General features: G+C 35.9%; 1 protein-coding gene across 4 annotated transcripts in view; it reads left to right on the forward strand.

Moving 5' to 3' along the window:
- Positions 1–15,133, forward strand: part of PHIP (pleckstrin homology domain interacting protein) — a 105,584-nt gene that overhangs the window by 40,565 nt on the left and 49,886 nt on the right. For 3 of the 4 annotated variants that reach the window (XM_033512940.1, XM_033512939.1, XM_033512942.1), the window contains exon 16: positions 12,399–12,527. The exons of the other annotated variant lie outside the window; for it this stretch is intronic. In XM_033512940.1, coding sequence (XP_033368831.1) covers positions 12,399–12,527 — 129 coding nt within the window. The remainder of the gene's footprint in view (positions 1–12,398; positions 12,528–15,133) is intronic. 4 annotated transcript variants of the gene reach the window in all.

The raw sequence follows: 15,133 nt of genomic DNA on the forward strand, positions 1-15,133 counted from the left end.
GTCTAGTTGTGTAAGTATTGCGTAACTTGATGTTGGAGTCCGTGGACATTCAGAAGTGGTTTAATTCAGTGACTTGAGTCACCTACACTTGAGGGAGTGTATTCAGTATTCCAGAGAATGAAATTTGCCATTGAAGTATCAAGAGTGTGAGATGGTGAAAGTATTTTAGGCTGAATTTTGAGATTCAGCAAGTAAGTCCTGAGATGGTTTTAAATTGCATGTGCAGATACAGGTATTTAATTTTTGGCCTATGTCATATTCACACCACTCCTTACTTAATACAGCTGCTAATGAAGAATGTGTTCTTGGTGCAATATTAGGGCAGTTTCATCTGCTGTATCTCCCAGGTACAAAGAAGCATTCTGAAGAAACAGAATTCTGAAAAATCTTAAGTGATTCCTTTAGAACTGTTACAGAGCTTATGTATTTGACAAAAATAGTGTTATTGCTACAGAACAGCACAGACTCTTTAAATGTTTAAATTGTAGTTAATTTTGCTGAAGTGTGTATGAGCTGTAGGTGTCTTGGTAGATGATCCAGGCAAAAAAATACACTGAATGGTGGGCTGTCTGGTGAAAGCAGCTGTATGATAATTTACATAAAGATATATTTGAAATGCAGTTCCTTACTCAAAGCTGCAATGAGGCATCTGGATCTCTTGTGTGGTAAGGCACCTTTGTGACAACTGAGGGACGTCCTGGCTTTCCTAAAGGAGTCTACAGGAGCAGGTGGCATTCATTTTTTTGGATTATCTTAGCTGTTAGAGTTAGGAAATGGAAGATGTAGATTCTATTTTATCCTCAGTAGTAAAGCACTCAGCTCAGTGTCTGCCAGTTAGTTACTCAGGAGAGCATCTTGGCTATAAATGCCCTAGACAGGACTTCTTCCCAGTTTTCTCAAGTTGTGCCACTATGGAGAGATGTGAATTTGTAGTCTGTGGGTTAGGCACTGGCTAGTTTTCTTGGGTATACAAATCATGTTCTGGGTAAATTAGAAAGTGATAGAAATTCTTTGCCTTCAGGCAAACTTTTGTGTTTGCAGGATTAATGTTCTGTCAGGACATAAATAGAAGGTGTACACCACTCAGTTCTTGTCATAGCATTTGTTTTCTTTCAGGTGTTCCCACTAAGTTACTTCCTAATAGATCTGATGCTGATGGTTTGTTAGGAATGTCAGGGCTGGCATTTGGATGGGATGTGCTGCAGCTTAGCCCTTAGGCTTTAGACAGAAGTTTCTCAATGTTGAGAACATATGAAGGCAAAAAGGGAAAACTATAGGGATGTAATATTTCAGATGTAAATGGAGATGTCTAGTAATGTTAGGTGGATGCATGGGTATTTGTTTGGTTTGGTGACGGGATTTTTGTTGATGGTGTAATTGAGACGTGAAGTATTGGTGTTCATCGAGTCTGACCCTAAATAGGTTTGTGGTGTTACATTGCTGCCCTTGACTATTAGTTTTTTGGACGTGGGCAGTTTTGCTAAAGCATACTACCCTCTAAGCAGTACCTCTTGGGGATGGCCTCTGCTGACTCAAAAACTGCTTGCAAAAAACATTTTTTCTGGGGCCTCTGTGTATAGATTTCTCCTGTGATAAAGCTGATAGTTCTTGTCCCATGAGTGGGTTGCCCCATAAAAAAACATTAAAAGAAGTTTCCTAAAGATTTTAGGATATGTATAGGCCTGTAGTTCTGTCCTTTCTCTTAGTTTTTTTGTTTGCTTGTTTTAATTTTTTTTAATAATTTGATTTATAACATAGCTTTATGAACAGTTGCAGAAACACATAGTGACTCCTGTTGCATTAAAGTATGTTTTTGAAACTATGAAGCTATACTACAGTAGCAAGAATGAAAGATTAGGGGAGAGCAGGCATTTTTACCAGTTTTTGTCACTGCAGAATATTGAAATTCTTACTGTATCTTTGAATGTCATTGCATTGCCTGAATCTGATATCTGACTAGGCAGATCCTAGGTAGGCATTGCAATTACTGAAACAGGAAGCCTGTGTTTTAATTATGACAAGCCTTATGATGTTAAAGAAATCTTTGTGTAATGTAGAAATTAATCAAGTAGGACTATCAAAGCCTTTAAGGAAAAAAATGTTCTCCTGGACAATGGATTTAATAAAAATACCCAAAGAGAACCAACAACAAAAGATCTTTCATGACTAGGTGTTGTTCTTCTGTCTTACTTGATTGACTCTCATTGTGAGTTGCTTCTTTGAAAAGTCAGGCTCAGCAGTCAGCCTTCTTATGTCTGACATGTGTGCCTTGGATGCCTCCTGTGTGCCTGACAGCCTGTCAAGGTCAGCCTTTTGCTTATTTGTAATCTTAATGTGTTCCCAGTTGTGAGATGTTGGTTGGGATTGATTCTTGTGACATTACCTTAATGCTAAGAGTCTTTCTGAGCACTGTTGTGTGTTAGGGTATCCTTAACACGCTCTGGGTGGTAGTTCTGGAACTCCCTTGGAACTCAGGGCTGAGATGGCCTAAGTTCTTCCATCATATTGAGAGGAATGCTTTGAAATACTGATACAAAAAGAATGTTTTTACAGTTTGGTATTAAATGCAGAGATCTGAAGTACTTCAAAATCCTCCTACCTTTGTGACTATCTGACTTGCTGGAAGGCTAAGCCACCTTAGCCTTCAACACTTACACATCACAGTATGTGTTTCTTAACTGTTGAGAACTGTATGATGATGAGTCTTTTTCTAAATGCCAAATCACGTTTCATGATAGCGTATAGAAATACCAAGGGTATGTTTCAGAAATGCATTACAATTTGAACTCTAAACTAGTCATTTGAAGCAACCTTCTGATTCTTTTGGAGGAGGAGAAAGATAAAGAAGAAATTTTAACTGAACCTGCTCTTCCGCTTTCCCACCTTCAGGTTCCTTTGAAATGACAAGTAACTCAGTTATATTTGTGAAAGAGAGTCTCCCCCAGAAACACCACTGTTCTCCTCTGTCTAAATGCTTATTCTTCACTTAATAAATGCTGCTTGCCCTGGAAACCATATTGGCAGCTCAAAAATAGCAGTGTGATGCTTAGTGCTTGAATTGGTATTTGTCATTCTTATGCCCTCTGTCCCACTTTTATGGAAATCATCAAGACAAAGAAATAAAACAAAATTGCAAGGCCTGAGGGGCAGGCTGACGTGCCTGTTGCATCGCTACTGGAGAAAGATACAGGCCACACTTCCATTTCTTGGCTGTTTTTAAAAAACTCTGATCTTGGAGCTAAGATATGGTCTTTCCCTGAGACCTAAAAGGACAGCAATGCCTTTGACAGCTGTAATTGATGTAAGGTATGATGAGGCACCTCACAGGTGCTAGGAAAAAAACCCCACTGATTTATAAAAAATTTTATTTTTAACTGGGACATATTTTGCTCTAAATCTCTGTATCAGAATCCTAGCTGTTTTCTTTGTTTCTAGGCAGTCTTCTGTTGGAAGCTCAAGATGAATAGTCCCACACTTAGATTTAAAATGCAGTAGTTAGATTTTATGTAAACAGACATTGTATCCAGAACTAGAAAGCTTGTGACTTGTTGTGATTTGCATGTGTTCTTTACAATATGGTTTAGTTTTCAACAGATTATGAAATATGAACATTTTGAAAACAAAGTAAGGATGTATATACTTGTGGTTTTTTAGAAAAAAAGGTTTAATAGCTTATTCAAAGACTTGGTTAGTGTGATGAGCATAGTTTTTTCCCATGTGTCCAAAAACATACACTGAAGCAGGTACAATATAAGCAGCTGAACTGAAAAGTGATGGTTTTCTAATAAGTTAAAGTTTTGCAGTTGCAATTTTCATACAAATTTAGCAGCACATTTTTTTGTCCAACTTCATTTAAGATTGTCAGCCCAGGAGCAAATTACTTAAAATTTTAGGATGAAGTCTGGATTTAACTGCATTAGCAAAAATATATTTATTTTTTTTTATTTTTTTCTTCTAAATTAAAATCATGACAGGTAAAAGAGAAATGGGGAGGGAACTTATATTTCTGAAAAGTTGAAAGAACATCTAACTGGAACCTTATGTAAATAGTTATGGATCCTTTCAGCAAGATAAAGTTATATGACTTGGCATTATTTTGCCACAACCAAACTTAAATGTAGTCATTCTCTTTAATGACTGTATTCTTAGTACTGAAAAACTCTGTAAAGAACTTACACCCTTGTTGAACATATAGTGCAACAGGTATAAGCTACTTTATCAGTGCTAACAAACTTGGAGGGCTGATTTTTTGCTTATCTTCCTGGTTGGAGTCAGGAAATTACTGCAGAAGTTAATAATCCTTAGGAAAAAAAAAATGCAAGCCAACAAAAAACCCAAACCAAATAAAAAGAAGCTCATCTTTGCAGCAGGGTGAAATTGTTAATGACTCTGCAAGCTTTTTAGCTGAAGAATTACAAAATAAGAACATCCACTACTTTCAACTACAGAATTGTAAAATTTGAATGTCTTACCCTGGCTCACCAACTTGACTCATAGTTTGGGTTGGTTTTGCTAATGTAGCCTCAATTTTGATATTTCAGTGCTTGTTTTCAGGAAGGTGAAAATACTGAGCTGTGCTTGAGAGAGCTGGTCAGGATTTCTTAGCAAGACATGAAGACCAGGAGTATGTAAGTTAGACCAGTTATGTAAGCCAGCATGACTGACATAATGTAATTATTTTACCACAAATTCAAGAGAAAATACCCCAGAGGGGAAAATTTACCACAGCTTGTTTATGTTCAAACATGCATAATGCCTCTCTCAGCACTATAATATTTTTTAGAGAAAGTGTTATATTTTGGTACTTTAAAAATGAATTAATTGTAAATTAAATTTTTAAGCTCTGTACATCAATGTCAGGTATATAAAGTGAGACAGTTGTGTAAATAAAATTTTCTAGAAGTTTTTGAAATGCTGTAGTGTTACGTCTGGTTATTTCTGAAATACTGTTTGTGAAGAACAAAAGTTCTACTTGGCTGGGAGATCTCTGTGTATTTACTTGAGAAGATATTACTCTGGCACCTGTTTTCTCTTAAAGGGTTACAACATGACTATATTTCTAACAGTTACCACAGCAAAAGTTGCTTAGAAGAAAAGGTCTGTTGGAAGGATCTTGGAATGGTGCAGGACTGCTCATTAAAACCTTCTTTACTTTTAGCTCTGCTGTAGTAGCTTTCATTTGACTGCATTCTAACTTCTTATACAGTGAAGAATGCTTTCACGTGATTGAGAGAATATACCTTGTTTATGAATACTCAAAAAATTATTTTTGGTTCTCTTGATTTTCTGGCCAATCTTGAAGTTATGACCCAAGCTCTTACAACTGTGCTATAGTAAAGAAAAAAAACCCTGACTTGTATTGGACCGTAGTTTTCTTTTTCAGGTTGCTACTTTGTTGAGAAGTCTTGGTCTGAAGAAACAAAGAGTGGATTTGATAGGGTTGTTTTGAAGGTGATCTCTGAAATTCCTTTATTTCATTGGATTACCTTTGAAAACAATTGGGGCAGCAGAATCAGCAAGCAGATACTAACCTACCTTATAAGGTCATGCTTAACTGGTTATGTGATAATTATAGCTGTATCTTGCTAAATGCTGCTTTTATTCCAATGATGTAGTAGTGAAACAGATTATACTTAGATATGCTGGCATAAAATCAGGAAATGGGGTGATACATAATTTAACAAAGCAATAATTGTATATAAAGCATTAAACTTGTTTTTGAAACTGAAAATGTGTATTGCCATGCATCCAGTGAGAAAGCTTTGAAGCAAGTGAGTACATTCATGCTCATTTTGTTTTACATTCACTACGTGAAGTTACCACGGTGAATATGTACCTTTTCAAAGACAGATACAAGTAAATGTGTGTAAATGTAGATACATTTTTTGCATTATATATTGAATATATATTAATAAAACAACCAAAACACATACTCCCCAAAAAACCTCAACCCTGAAATAGTCTCACATGCTGATGTTAAAGTGCAAAGTTATGGCTACACAGAAACTAAGGAATAAGATGGCTGAAAATAATGTCCAAGTGTTTTGTCCCCAAGTCTGTAGCTAATTGATTGTCTAATGTAAAGTTGTCTGGTGCTATTCCTGGTTCCATGCGTTTCTTTCCAAGTCCTTTATTACATTTCTAGGATGTATGGTAGTTACATGATTCTTTTTTAAGCTTATACATTTTTTCCAACTTTTAAACAATGTATCTTTGGAAAAAATTTAATAGAAGCACTTTCTTAGCTTTTGAGAGCTTTAGATATGTTTTATATTGATTTGGAGCTATTAGCATAAGCAGTGACAAAAATCATCATGTACAGAACTTGACCTTGATAAAAAGGTCAAGTTGAAGCAAACAACAAGAATTTTCCTGATTTCTATAATGGAAATTGTAGAGGGTGTATTTTTGGTCCTATTAATGGAGGGTATGTAGTACAGTTGAAGAATCAGATTGTCTGGATGCAGTGATGTGTTGGTTGTCTTCTTGCCCAGTCTCTCTGCCCTCTTCACGTTTTATGTTTTTATATAAATCAGTCAAAGATATTAGAAACCCCATGGAGGTCATAGTAGGCATGTATTTCATAATGGCAATAATGTCTATTTTTTGTGAATTTGGACACATGCATTCCCTGTTAATGACTGTTTAAATGTTTTAGTGCAGTTTAATCCTTGTTTTGTTTAGAATTTTTTGTCAGTGTTATGGTATTAACTGATTCAGGTCAAAAGGGTTTCTTCCTGCAAGTTGTCAATCAAGCAGAGACTACTGAGTTGCAATTGGATTTTTCTGTGTGCTCTTGCTCCTTCAGAGAGCTAGTTGTTGACTGTCCTTTATTTTTAGCTTTAAGTGGACACTTCATTACAGGCAGCTCCTATGCTATGGCTACTTATGTCTGTGTATCTTAATGTTTTTCCTACCCCATCTTCTGAAGTCTGCTCTTCCACTGATCTGTGTGATGTGGTTTCTTATTTTCTAATTCAACTTCTGCTTCCAATGCAAACTGGCAAACTCTAAAGCCATAATAGCATTATCATATCACTTACAACATTGTTTTCTTTCCTTTAAACAGTAAACCTATCAGGCCTACCTAGGTCTTTTTTTAGCAGCTACTTGATTAGTTTTAGGCTAAATGACATAACAAAAAATTGGAAGTCCCTGTCAAAAGAACAGTGTGAAAGATCAGGTTCCATTTAGAACACCTCAGCAGAATGCTCTGTGTGTGGATTTTCTGCCACACAAGGTGATTTTTTTTTTTTTTACTAATGTCTGAAAGACACATCTCTTGCTTATATGAACAACATATTGTAATTTCCGATGGGAATTAGAGATGTGAAAACAGTATTTCTTAAGTTGTGGCCTTCATAAAATCTTTCAAGTTCAGTGGAATTATGTGGGATTATATTTTTAGGTCAGATTTTATAGTTATGTGAAATACAGAATGACCTAAGTAAGGTTATGGATGCCTTATTTGGAATCAGTTTATCTACAGGCCTACTGAAATGGTTTGAAGCTTTTGACAGGTTCCACCTTTGAATAGCACATAAGAGCATATCTTGAGAAACAGACTCTGGAGAACAAAACCAGCATAATGCTCTAATAGTTCAAACAGAAGAAGCCAGTACTGAGTTTGCAGGATGTACATTAAGAAAAATCTTTAACAATGACAAAAGCTGTATTTAATTTATATATATAGCTTTTATAAAACTTCAGGCATCCACAGGGTGGGTGACCTATCAGACATTTTAACTGATAGATTTATCTTTCAAGACATGCAGCATTTCTGAATTAAGAGTTGACTTGGCAAGTAGGAAGATAGAAACAGTTTTAGGAAGTATGTTACTCTGAATTTAATTACTTCTTGTCATCTTCCTACCATTTCATCTCTTGTTACTTCTCTGGAACCAGTGTAGATGATCAGCTGATTTTTAAAAACTTTTATTTTTATAATATGGCTTAAAAAGTAAGTCTGCTTTTCCACTCCTGCAAATGAGTAGCAACCTCCTTTAATTTTGCAGAAAGTCTGTAGATACTTTTTGGCTTATGGAAGCATTCTGTGGTTGAAGATTGTTCCTTAGAGCAAAGGAGAGCACAAACATGCAAAGGAACTTCCAGATGCTTGGAGGCTGATTTGACTTGAACAGTTATGATGTAGTTTCATCACTTATAAAAGAGGTTTTAATAACAATTAGTGATGCTTTTTTGCTGACATTAGAAATTTGTCCTAGTATACCATTGTTTTGATTATTAGAATCCTATTTCCAGTTTCCAGGTTTGAATGTTGCTGTATTCACTAAATGAACTAATATTCATTTGTAACTATTAATTTAAGTAGGGAAATTCCCATCCTCTTTAAGATCTTTTAGTATAGCAGTTCTCTTCCTTCTAAAGGTCTTTTAGTATAGTCATACAAAATAGTCCTCTTTGCTTAGTGTTCATATAAAGAAGCTGATCTCTCTTTGTTTTTTGGTTATCATGGTAAGTGGCTCTCTAGCTGTTCCTCTTAGAATTTACTTATCTTGAATATTAGAAGCAAAAAATATGTGTACGGGTCTGGAAGATTTTGTCCTTAGCATTGTCTTACTTGATTAGCACGTATACACTTTCTTTTCTGGATGCACTTCTGGTCTGGTTTAGAATTGCAGTTTTCTTTTTTTAGTTTTTTTTTTAAACTGTGCTGGTGACTTGTCTTAGAAGATGTTATAGAAATGTGTACTCTTATTTTATGCAGACTGAGTTTCATTCTCTTTTTTCTGGCAGTAAATGTGTTTAGTAAGTTATTTCTAATAATCTTATTAGGTTCATGCTCTGTGGCATTTTGTCCTGTTGGCTTTTAATTGCTTCAGTTGATATAATTTATGCTGTCCCAAATCTGTTCTCAGTGGATGACTCCCTAATATTCATTCCATCAAAGGGCTCTTATTTTTTCTTTAGTCAATAACAGAAAGGCCTGACTTGAGAACTTTAGTGATCACATCCTTTTAGCTCTATCTTTCCAAAATCAGTAACTGTTATCCTTTCTTTATAAAGTTTACCTACTCTGCATTTCTCCTACTAATCACAATCATTTAATTCAAGTTTAAATATCATATTATGCCTTTGAAATCTAGCTTTGAAATATAGGTTGAATGAGTTATATTTTCTTGGTATTAAAAAATTAGTTATTTTTCTGAACAAAGTCTCTTAAATTTCTCTGGTACTCTTTATTCTTTATTAATTTTCCTCTTAATTGAATTTTTTTTACTTTCTTTTTCTCCCATGTCTTATACTCTTCTTGAAAAGTCAGGTTTAGCTGTTTCATACTATCTATTGATAACAGGTCAAAAAGATTTATTACTGAGCTCACTATGTAGGTGTTATTATTCTGTTTTCATACAACAAATAATTTTTATGTATTTAAGACGTTGCTTTGTGTGTAAGCTTGACAGCTCTATTCTCCCTGGTTTGGGGCAAATGATAAGCTTTCCTCAAAACTGAGAGGGAAAGAGGCTTCCCTTTTTCATTCTCTTATTTCATCCATATTCCGCCTTTTGGCGTATACCAAGGTCCACATGTTTCCTTGCTAGTGAAAATATGGGCAAACTGGACTCCTAATTCTTGGAGCTGAGACAAAAAATAATCTTTACTTGATCTTCATTGTATAGCATCACTGGTTCATCCCTATTTGTAGCTGAAAAATCCTTGCTACTTGCTTTGCTAGCAGTGTCTTAACATGTTCACTTTTTGCAGCCTTTAGTAGTGACACAGCCTCTGTTGAACCACTGGAACAGGATGACAAGAGAAACTGGGGGCTCCCCATCCCTGAAAGTGTTCAAGGCCAGGTTGGATAGAGCTCTGAGAAACCTAGTCTAGAAAGTATCCCTGCCCATGGCAGGGGGTTGGAACTATGTGATCTTAAGGGTCTTTTCCAACCCAAACAATTTTGTGATTCTGTGACAGCTCTTAATTAATCAGTGCTTTTTTTGTACTCACGAACAGTCTCTTCCCTTCACAATTGCTATCCTTATTTGCAGCAGGGGGAGGTTCCAGACAGAATAAGCACTTTATATCTTCTTGGGATACTGCCTTTATGTAATTCTTGTATCTTTGGTTTAAAAGGGATGGAGAGGAGAAGGCAGCTTCCTTCTTTCTGAAATTCTTTATCTAGCCTGCTAAAGTAACAACTTCTCTGATTTACTACAGCTTCCCTTTTTGTAACTTAACATTTACTTTCTGTTTCAAATGCCTAGCTCCTGTGTGTGAGCTTTATTATGGAAAAAATTCTGTTGTAAGTTGTCACTTACTAATCCTGAAATTGCTTTATTGAAAAGAAAATTTGACAGGGTAGCACATTCTGGTTGACTTTGTTCTTTAATTTAGAATAGTAATTATATCTTGGAAGGTTATCCTCAACAGTAGTTTTTTTCCTGACAAGAATCTTTGTTTCCAAGTATTTGTATTTCAGACTTGAATTGTTGTACTGAAAGGTCTTAGAGTTGCCCTTTCTGAAAGCACTTTTTAAAGATTCTGGGCACGTTTAGATTAAAAGTATTTGCACTGTTCTTGTCCGCAAATAGTAGAACACTATTCATTTCCTTTACTCAAGAAGGGAATGGTTTTCAATTAACACTCTAATTTCCAGGGGTTTCTTGAAAATTATCCATCCAAACAATTTCTTGATGGAAAGGATTAAAAATCCCATCATCTTAGTAGTTGGATTTTTTTCCCTTCTGTTTCTCATTTTTCCCCTCACCATGGTTAGCAAATTGTTCTTCCCACAACATGTGTTTTTTACCTTGTAAAACAAAAGGTATTCAAAAGTTAGGCTGAACCCTGAAATTCTATTTATGAAGGACTTGAACATTAGGAAGCTTGACACTGGTATTTGCTTTGTTGGAGGAAAGGTAAGGGAACAGAAATCTCTATGTATAAAATATTTCTTTTCCAATTTTTAACTGTATTTCTGCAAAGCTTATTATTGTGGTGAAATTCTGTCTGCTTTCCACCTGCTTATCCAAACTCTCTCCCTTTGATACAGTGAGCTTTCTATATGCAAAAAGCAGCTCAAAGTTATAACTTTGCTGTGGTAGTTGGATCTCACTTAGACTAAATTAATTCTGCATTCCTGACTGTTGTGATGTTAGTGTCACTCGCTTGAAGTTCCGTTTTAATTTTCCATCTCTTTCTGTGAGATAATTCTGTTCATTTCTTCTGGAATAATGGGCAAAATAGAACGTAAAACTTGCATTGGTTTATGTTTCTCTTTTGCTAGTCCAGAAACTCATTTGACTATTAGGGAAATTACCTGTAGTAAGAAAGACCTGAAAGCAGTAGATGTAGCAGCTTCTCACTGTGGGGATGTGCAGGGGTGTGGATGTGTTGTAAGACTGTGGGGAAAAGATTTAGAATTCTTGCCTTTGTCTCAGCCTGTAAGAGAGTGAAAACAGTACCTACCTCACAGGATTTTTGAGGCTTGATTTATTAATTTTTTAAAATAAAGCTGATAGCCTCTGGAAGGTGCTGCAGAAATGCACAGCATTACTGTCTGAAGGCTGAATATTGTTGGTTTTTGTTTTGTTTTATTTTGTTTTTTCCCCTTTCCTGGCACTATATATAGGCCTGCCACAGTTAGGGAAAGAATTTTGTTTGGTGTCTCTTTAAAGAAAATGCAAAAGTGCTTTGCTGGGGAGAATAGAAAGGGGCTTTCTGAAGAGGTGCTGAAGACATGAAAATTCAGAGTGGTGATTGGTCACCTCTGCTTGATTGACAGGTTGCAGGGAAAAACAAAAACCCATTTGTTCTGGCTTAATGGAACTGGAAAACAGAAAATGAGTATCAGGTAAAAATTCCTTTTTTAAAATCTTTGCAGTTCTCCTATAAAAGGTGGAGTTTTTACGCAAATTTACTCCTTCCCCACTCCAATAAATTAAGAGTAGGAATTACAGAAGCAGGTAGTTGCTAAGCTGTGTAATGTGGGTTGTCTATGTCAGTGCGTTTTCCAGGGGGCAGGTGTTGTGGAATACCTCAGCAGCCACTGCTACTGGGGTAGCTTAGCAAGAAGGTGAAGGATGGAAAGGGTGTAGTAACTAAGCCCTGAACTGGGCCCAGCTCTCTGGTTAGGCTCATTAGCAGGACGTTCAAGGGGAAGCTTTTATTTTCACTTCCTATACTGTGCCTGCTTTGTGGATTAAAGTCTGTCAGTTTCTACTGCTATCAATTTGGAATCTTTCATGAGCATTATTACAAAATTCACTGGAAAGTGAATAGCTAAAAAAGTAAGCTTTGTTTTAAAGTAGCTTCCATCTAGCAGTATGTTGTCATACAGATTTTATAATAAATTCAATGTCAGCACCACAGTTTTGAGAATCATAATTGAAAATTATTAATTTCTGTTAATTATTTTGTATGTTGATGTATTTCAGATTGAAGGACAAGGACATGGTGCAGTTTTTGACTGCAAGTGCTCTCCTGATGGACAGCATTTTGCATGTACTGATTCTCATGGTCACCTTCTGATTTTTGGCTTTGGTTCCAGTAGCAAATATGACAAGGTACAGTGCAAGATGTAAATCAAAATGTATGTTTGTGTTGAATGCATTTGTGCAAACTTTTGTTCAGAGCTTCATTTTAAGAGGGCATGTCTTGACACAATTTTGAGCTATTAATAGGGGATGTTTTGGATGCCTGTTGTTAACAATGAGATTTCTTTCACTGTCTTTTTTTAAATTATGGAAACATGATTACTTACATGGGAAGTTCAAAATGATAGTAATTTAACAACAGAATTCAAAATTAACCAGTCTAGTCTCTTAAGTGACAAAGTTACTAATATCTACTAATATCTACTAATGTATCCACATGGATAATGGGAATAAGCTGCAGTGGAACTGATAGTAGTTACACATTTTACTTGAAATATTTTTTTATAGTTCCTAACTAAGCCCCAAAAAATGGGTGTGTAATAGAACTAATTCCTGCTATCTGTATTTAAATATTGAATAGCCTGTGAGAGAATTATTTATAAAACCTGTACTATGTTTTAGTGATGCAATTTTGTCTGTTAATGAAGTACATTATCATTATGTAAGAATCATAAGAATCATAGATGCCTTTGTGCTTTACATAGAAATATTCCACCATTAGTATGATTAAAATATTATATCTTTATTCTAATGTCATAGTCTGCATTGTGTATTCTGAGTGTGGGTGTCCTGCCACAGACCCTCATGACTGTAAAGATATGTGGTGTTATTTTTTTTCCTTTATGGAAGAACATGCTCTGGGAACTGTACGGGTTTGGCATGTCTACAAGATTGTCTTTTACCACACAGTAAAGAAACTAGGTGTGCCTCTTCTCCCTTTTCATAAGATTTAAGTAGATCTATCTGCTGCATTTTCATCTCTGCTTCTGGTAGCTGGCACTTGAATGCTGTTGGTGAAGTGCTTTTTTTTGGATTTTGCCTCCTGCTTTGTATCTCTGGACTCAGGCGGGTTTTGAAAGCGTTTTGGCAAACAGCAGTGCAGAGGGACCTGAAGGATGGAGAGCAAAAGGAGTTTTGTTCTTTGTCTTGTAAGCTACTGGATTTCTTTCTGTAGTCTTACAGAAGGATTTGTATTTGGGGATCTATTTTTTTCTCCTTGTTTCTCAACTATGATTTGAAGTGCTCAGTACTAAGCTGCTGTTGTGATCCTTCAGTTATTACTATCTGTGCATTTCCCCTTCAATTCCAAATAAGACAAATAAGTAAAACAAGCAAGAAAAATCAGGATTATCAGATAATTTTCTTTGTGTTTCAGGATTCTTGCTGTTCCAAACTTTAAAGCTTGTTGTAATAGGAACATTTTTCTTACCATGTCCATGGATTGTTTCAGTTTTCTGTTTCTCTCTAATTGTTTTGGAAGTATGTAGTTCTCTGCCACTTTGAAATACTGGAAATTGAATTGATACTGTGAGTCTTTTGGTCTTTGCTGTGATAGATAAGAATTTTCCTTTATACTGCCGTTTGAGAATTTACCTCTGAGGGATTAAATCTGTTTGTAGAATGAATATAGTTGCTTTTCTCTTCTTGAATTCAACAAACGCTTGGCTCTCTTGGGATTTTTGCTGCAGCCCCTGAGAAAACATTATATTTTAAATTTTTCACTTATTGAATGATTTAAAATAATCATCTACAGCTGTTGCTGTACCGGTGTTACTTTGGTATTCTTGATCATAGAAGAAATGGGAGCAAATAGGACTTATATTTGTTACCACTTTAATCTCAGTCTTCCACTCACAGAAAACTCAGCTTGGAAGTGTCTGGTGTCTTCCATATGTGGTTTCATCACCTCCGTTTTTGTCTGACCTGATTTATGGGAAATGTAACTACAGGTAGGTAGGTGCTGGAGATGGTGGCTTTTTTTTCTCTTTCTCCCCCCAGATACTGGGGAGGGGTTCAGACATCTTGTCAGACTGTGATCTGGTAGGATATGTGTTTTTTGGCCTTGAAAGTGTTTCCCATCTTTGTGGGGAAATGAATTTTACAGAAAAAAGAGGCATGGTAACCTGTCCTGTATTCCTGCATTTTTGAATTGACAGTAATTGTAGCTGAGATAGTGTTAACTCTACTGCAAGAACAAGCTCTTGTTTTTCTACATCTTTGTTTTTTCACATTATATTCAGATAGTATTTACATTTCCTAGTTGACTGGAACCAGTGCCTAGGCTTTCTTTCCCCCGCAGTGTGATCTTGGCCACAATGAAGATGAATGGGGTGGGGTGTTTGTTTTTTGTTTGGGGTTTATGGGGTTTTTTATGGGTGGTTTTTTTGATGAAAAATATTTTTTGTAAAGTAATTCTTTTATGGGGGAAAATTAAAAAAAAAAATGTGTGCTGCTTGTTTGGGGTTCCTTGAGCCAATTTCAGCTGAAATCTGAGTATGTAATCACCAGTGTTGAGCCGAGTCAACAGGGCATGTGCACTTCAGGAGTTCTTGGTTAGGTGGATACTTGTCCAGGAATGCCTGGCAGTTCCAAAGTGTAAGGTGCTATACTGTTGATTTTAAATCATAGAATATTCTGATTTGGAAGAGACCCACTAGGATTGAGACCAACTCCTAGCTCTGCACAAAGCACATCATATGCCTGAGGGCATTGTCCAAATGCCTTTTGAACTCTGG

This window comes from Parus major, chromosome 3 (genome assembly GCF_001522545.3).
Source record: "Parus major isolate Abel chromosome 3, Parus_major1.1, whole genome shotgun sequence".
Taxonomy (NCBI): Eukaryota; Metazoa; Chordata; class Aves; order Passeriformes; family Paridae; genus Parus; species Parus major.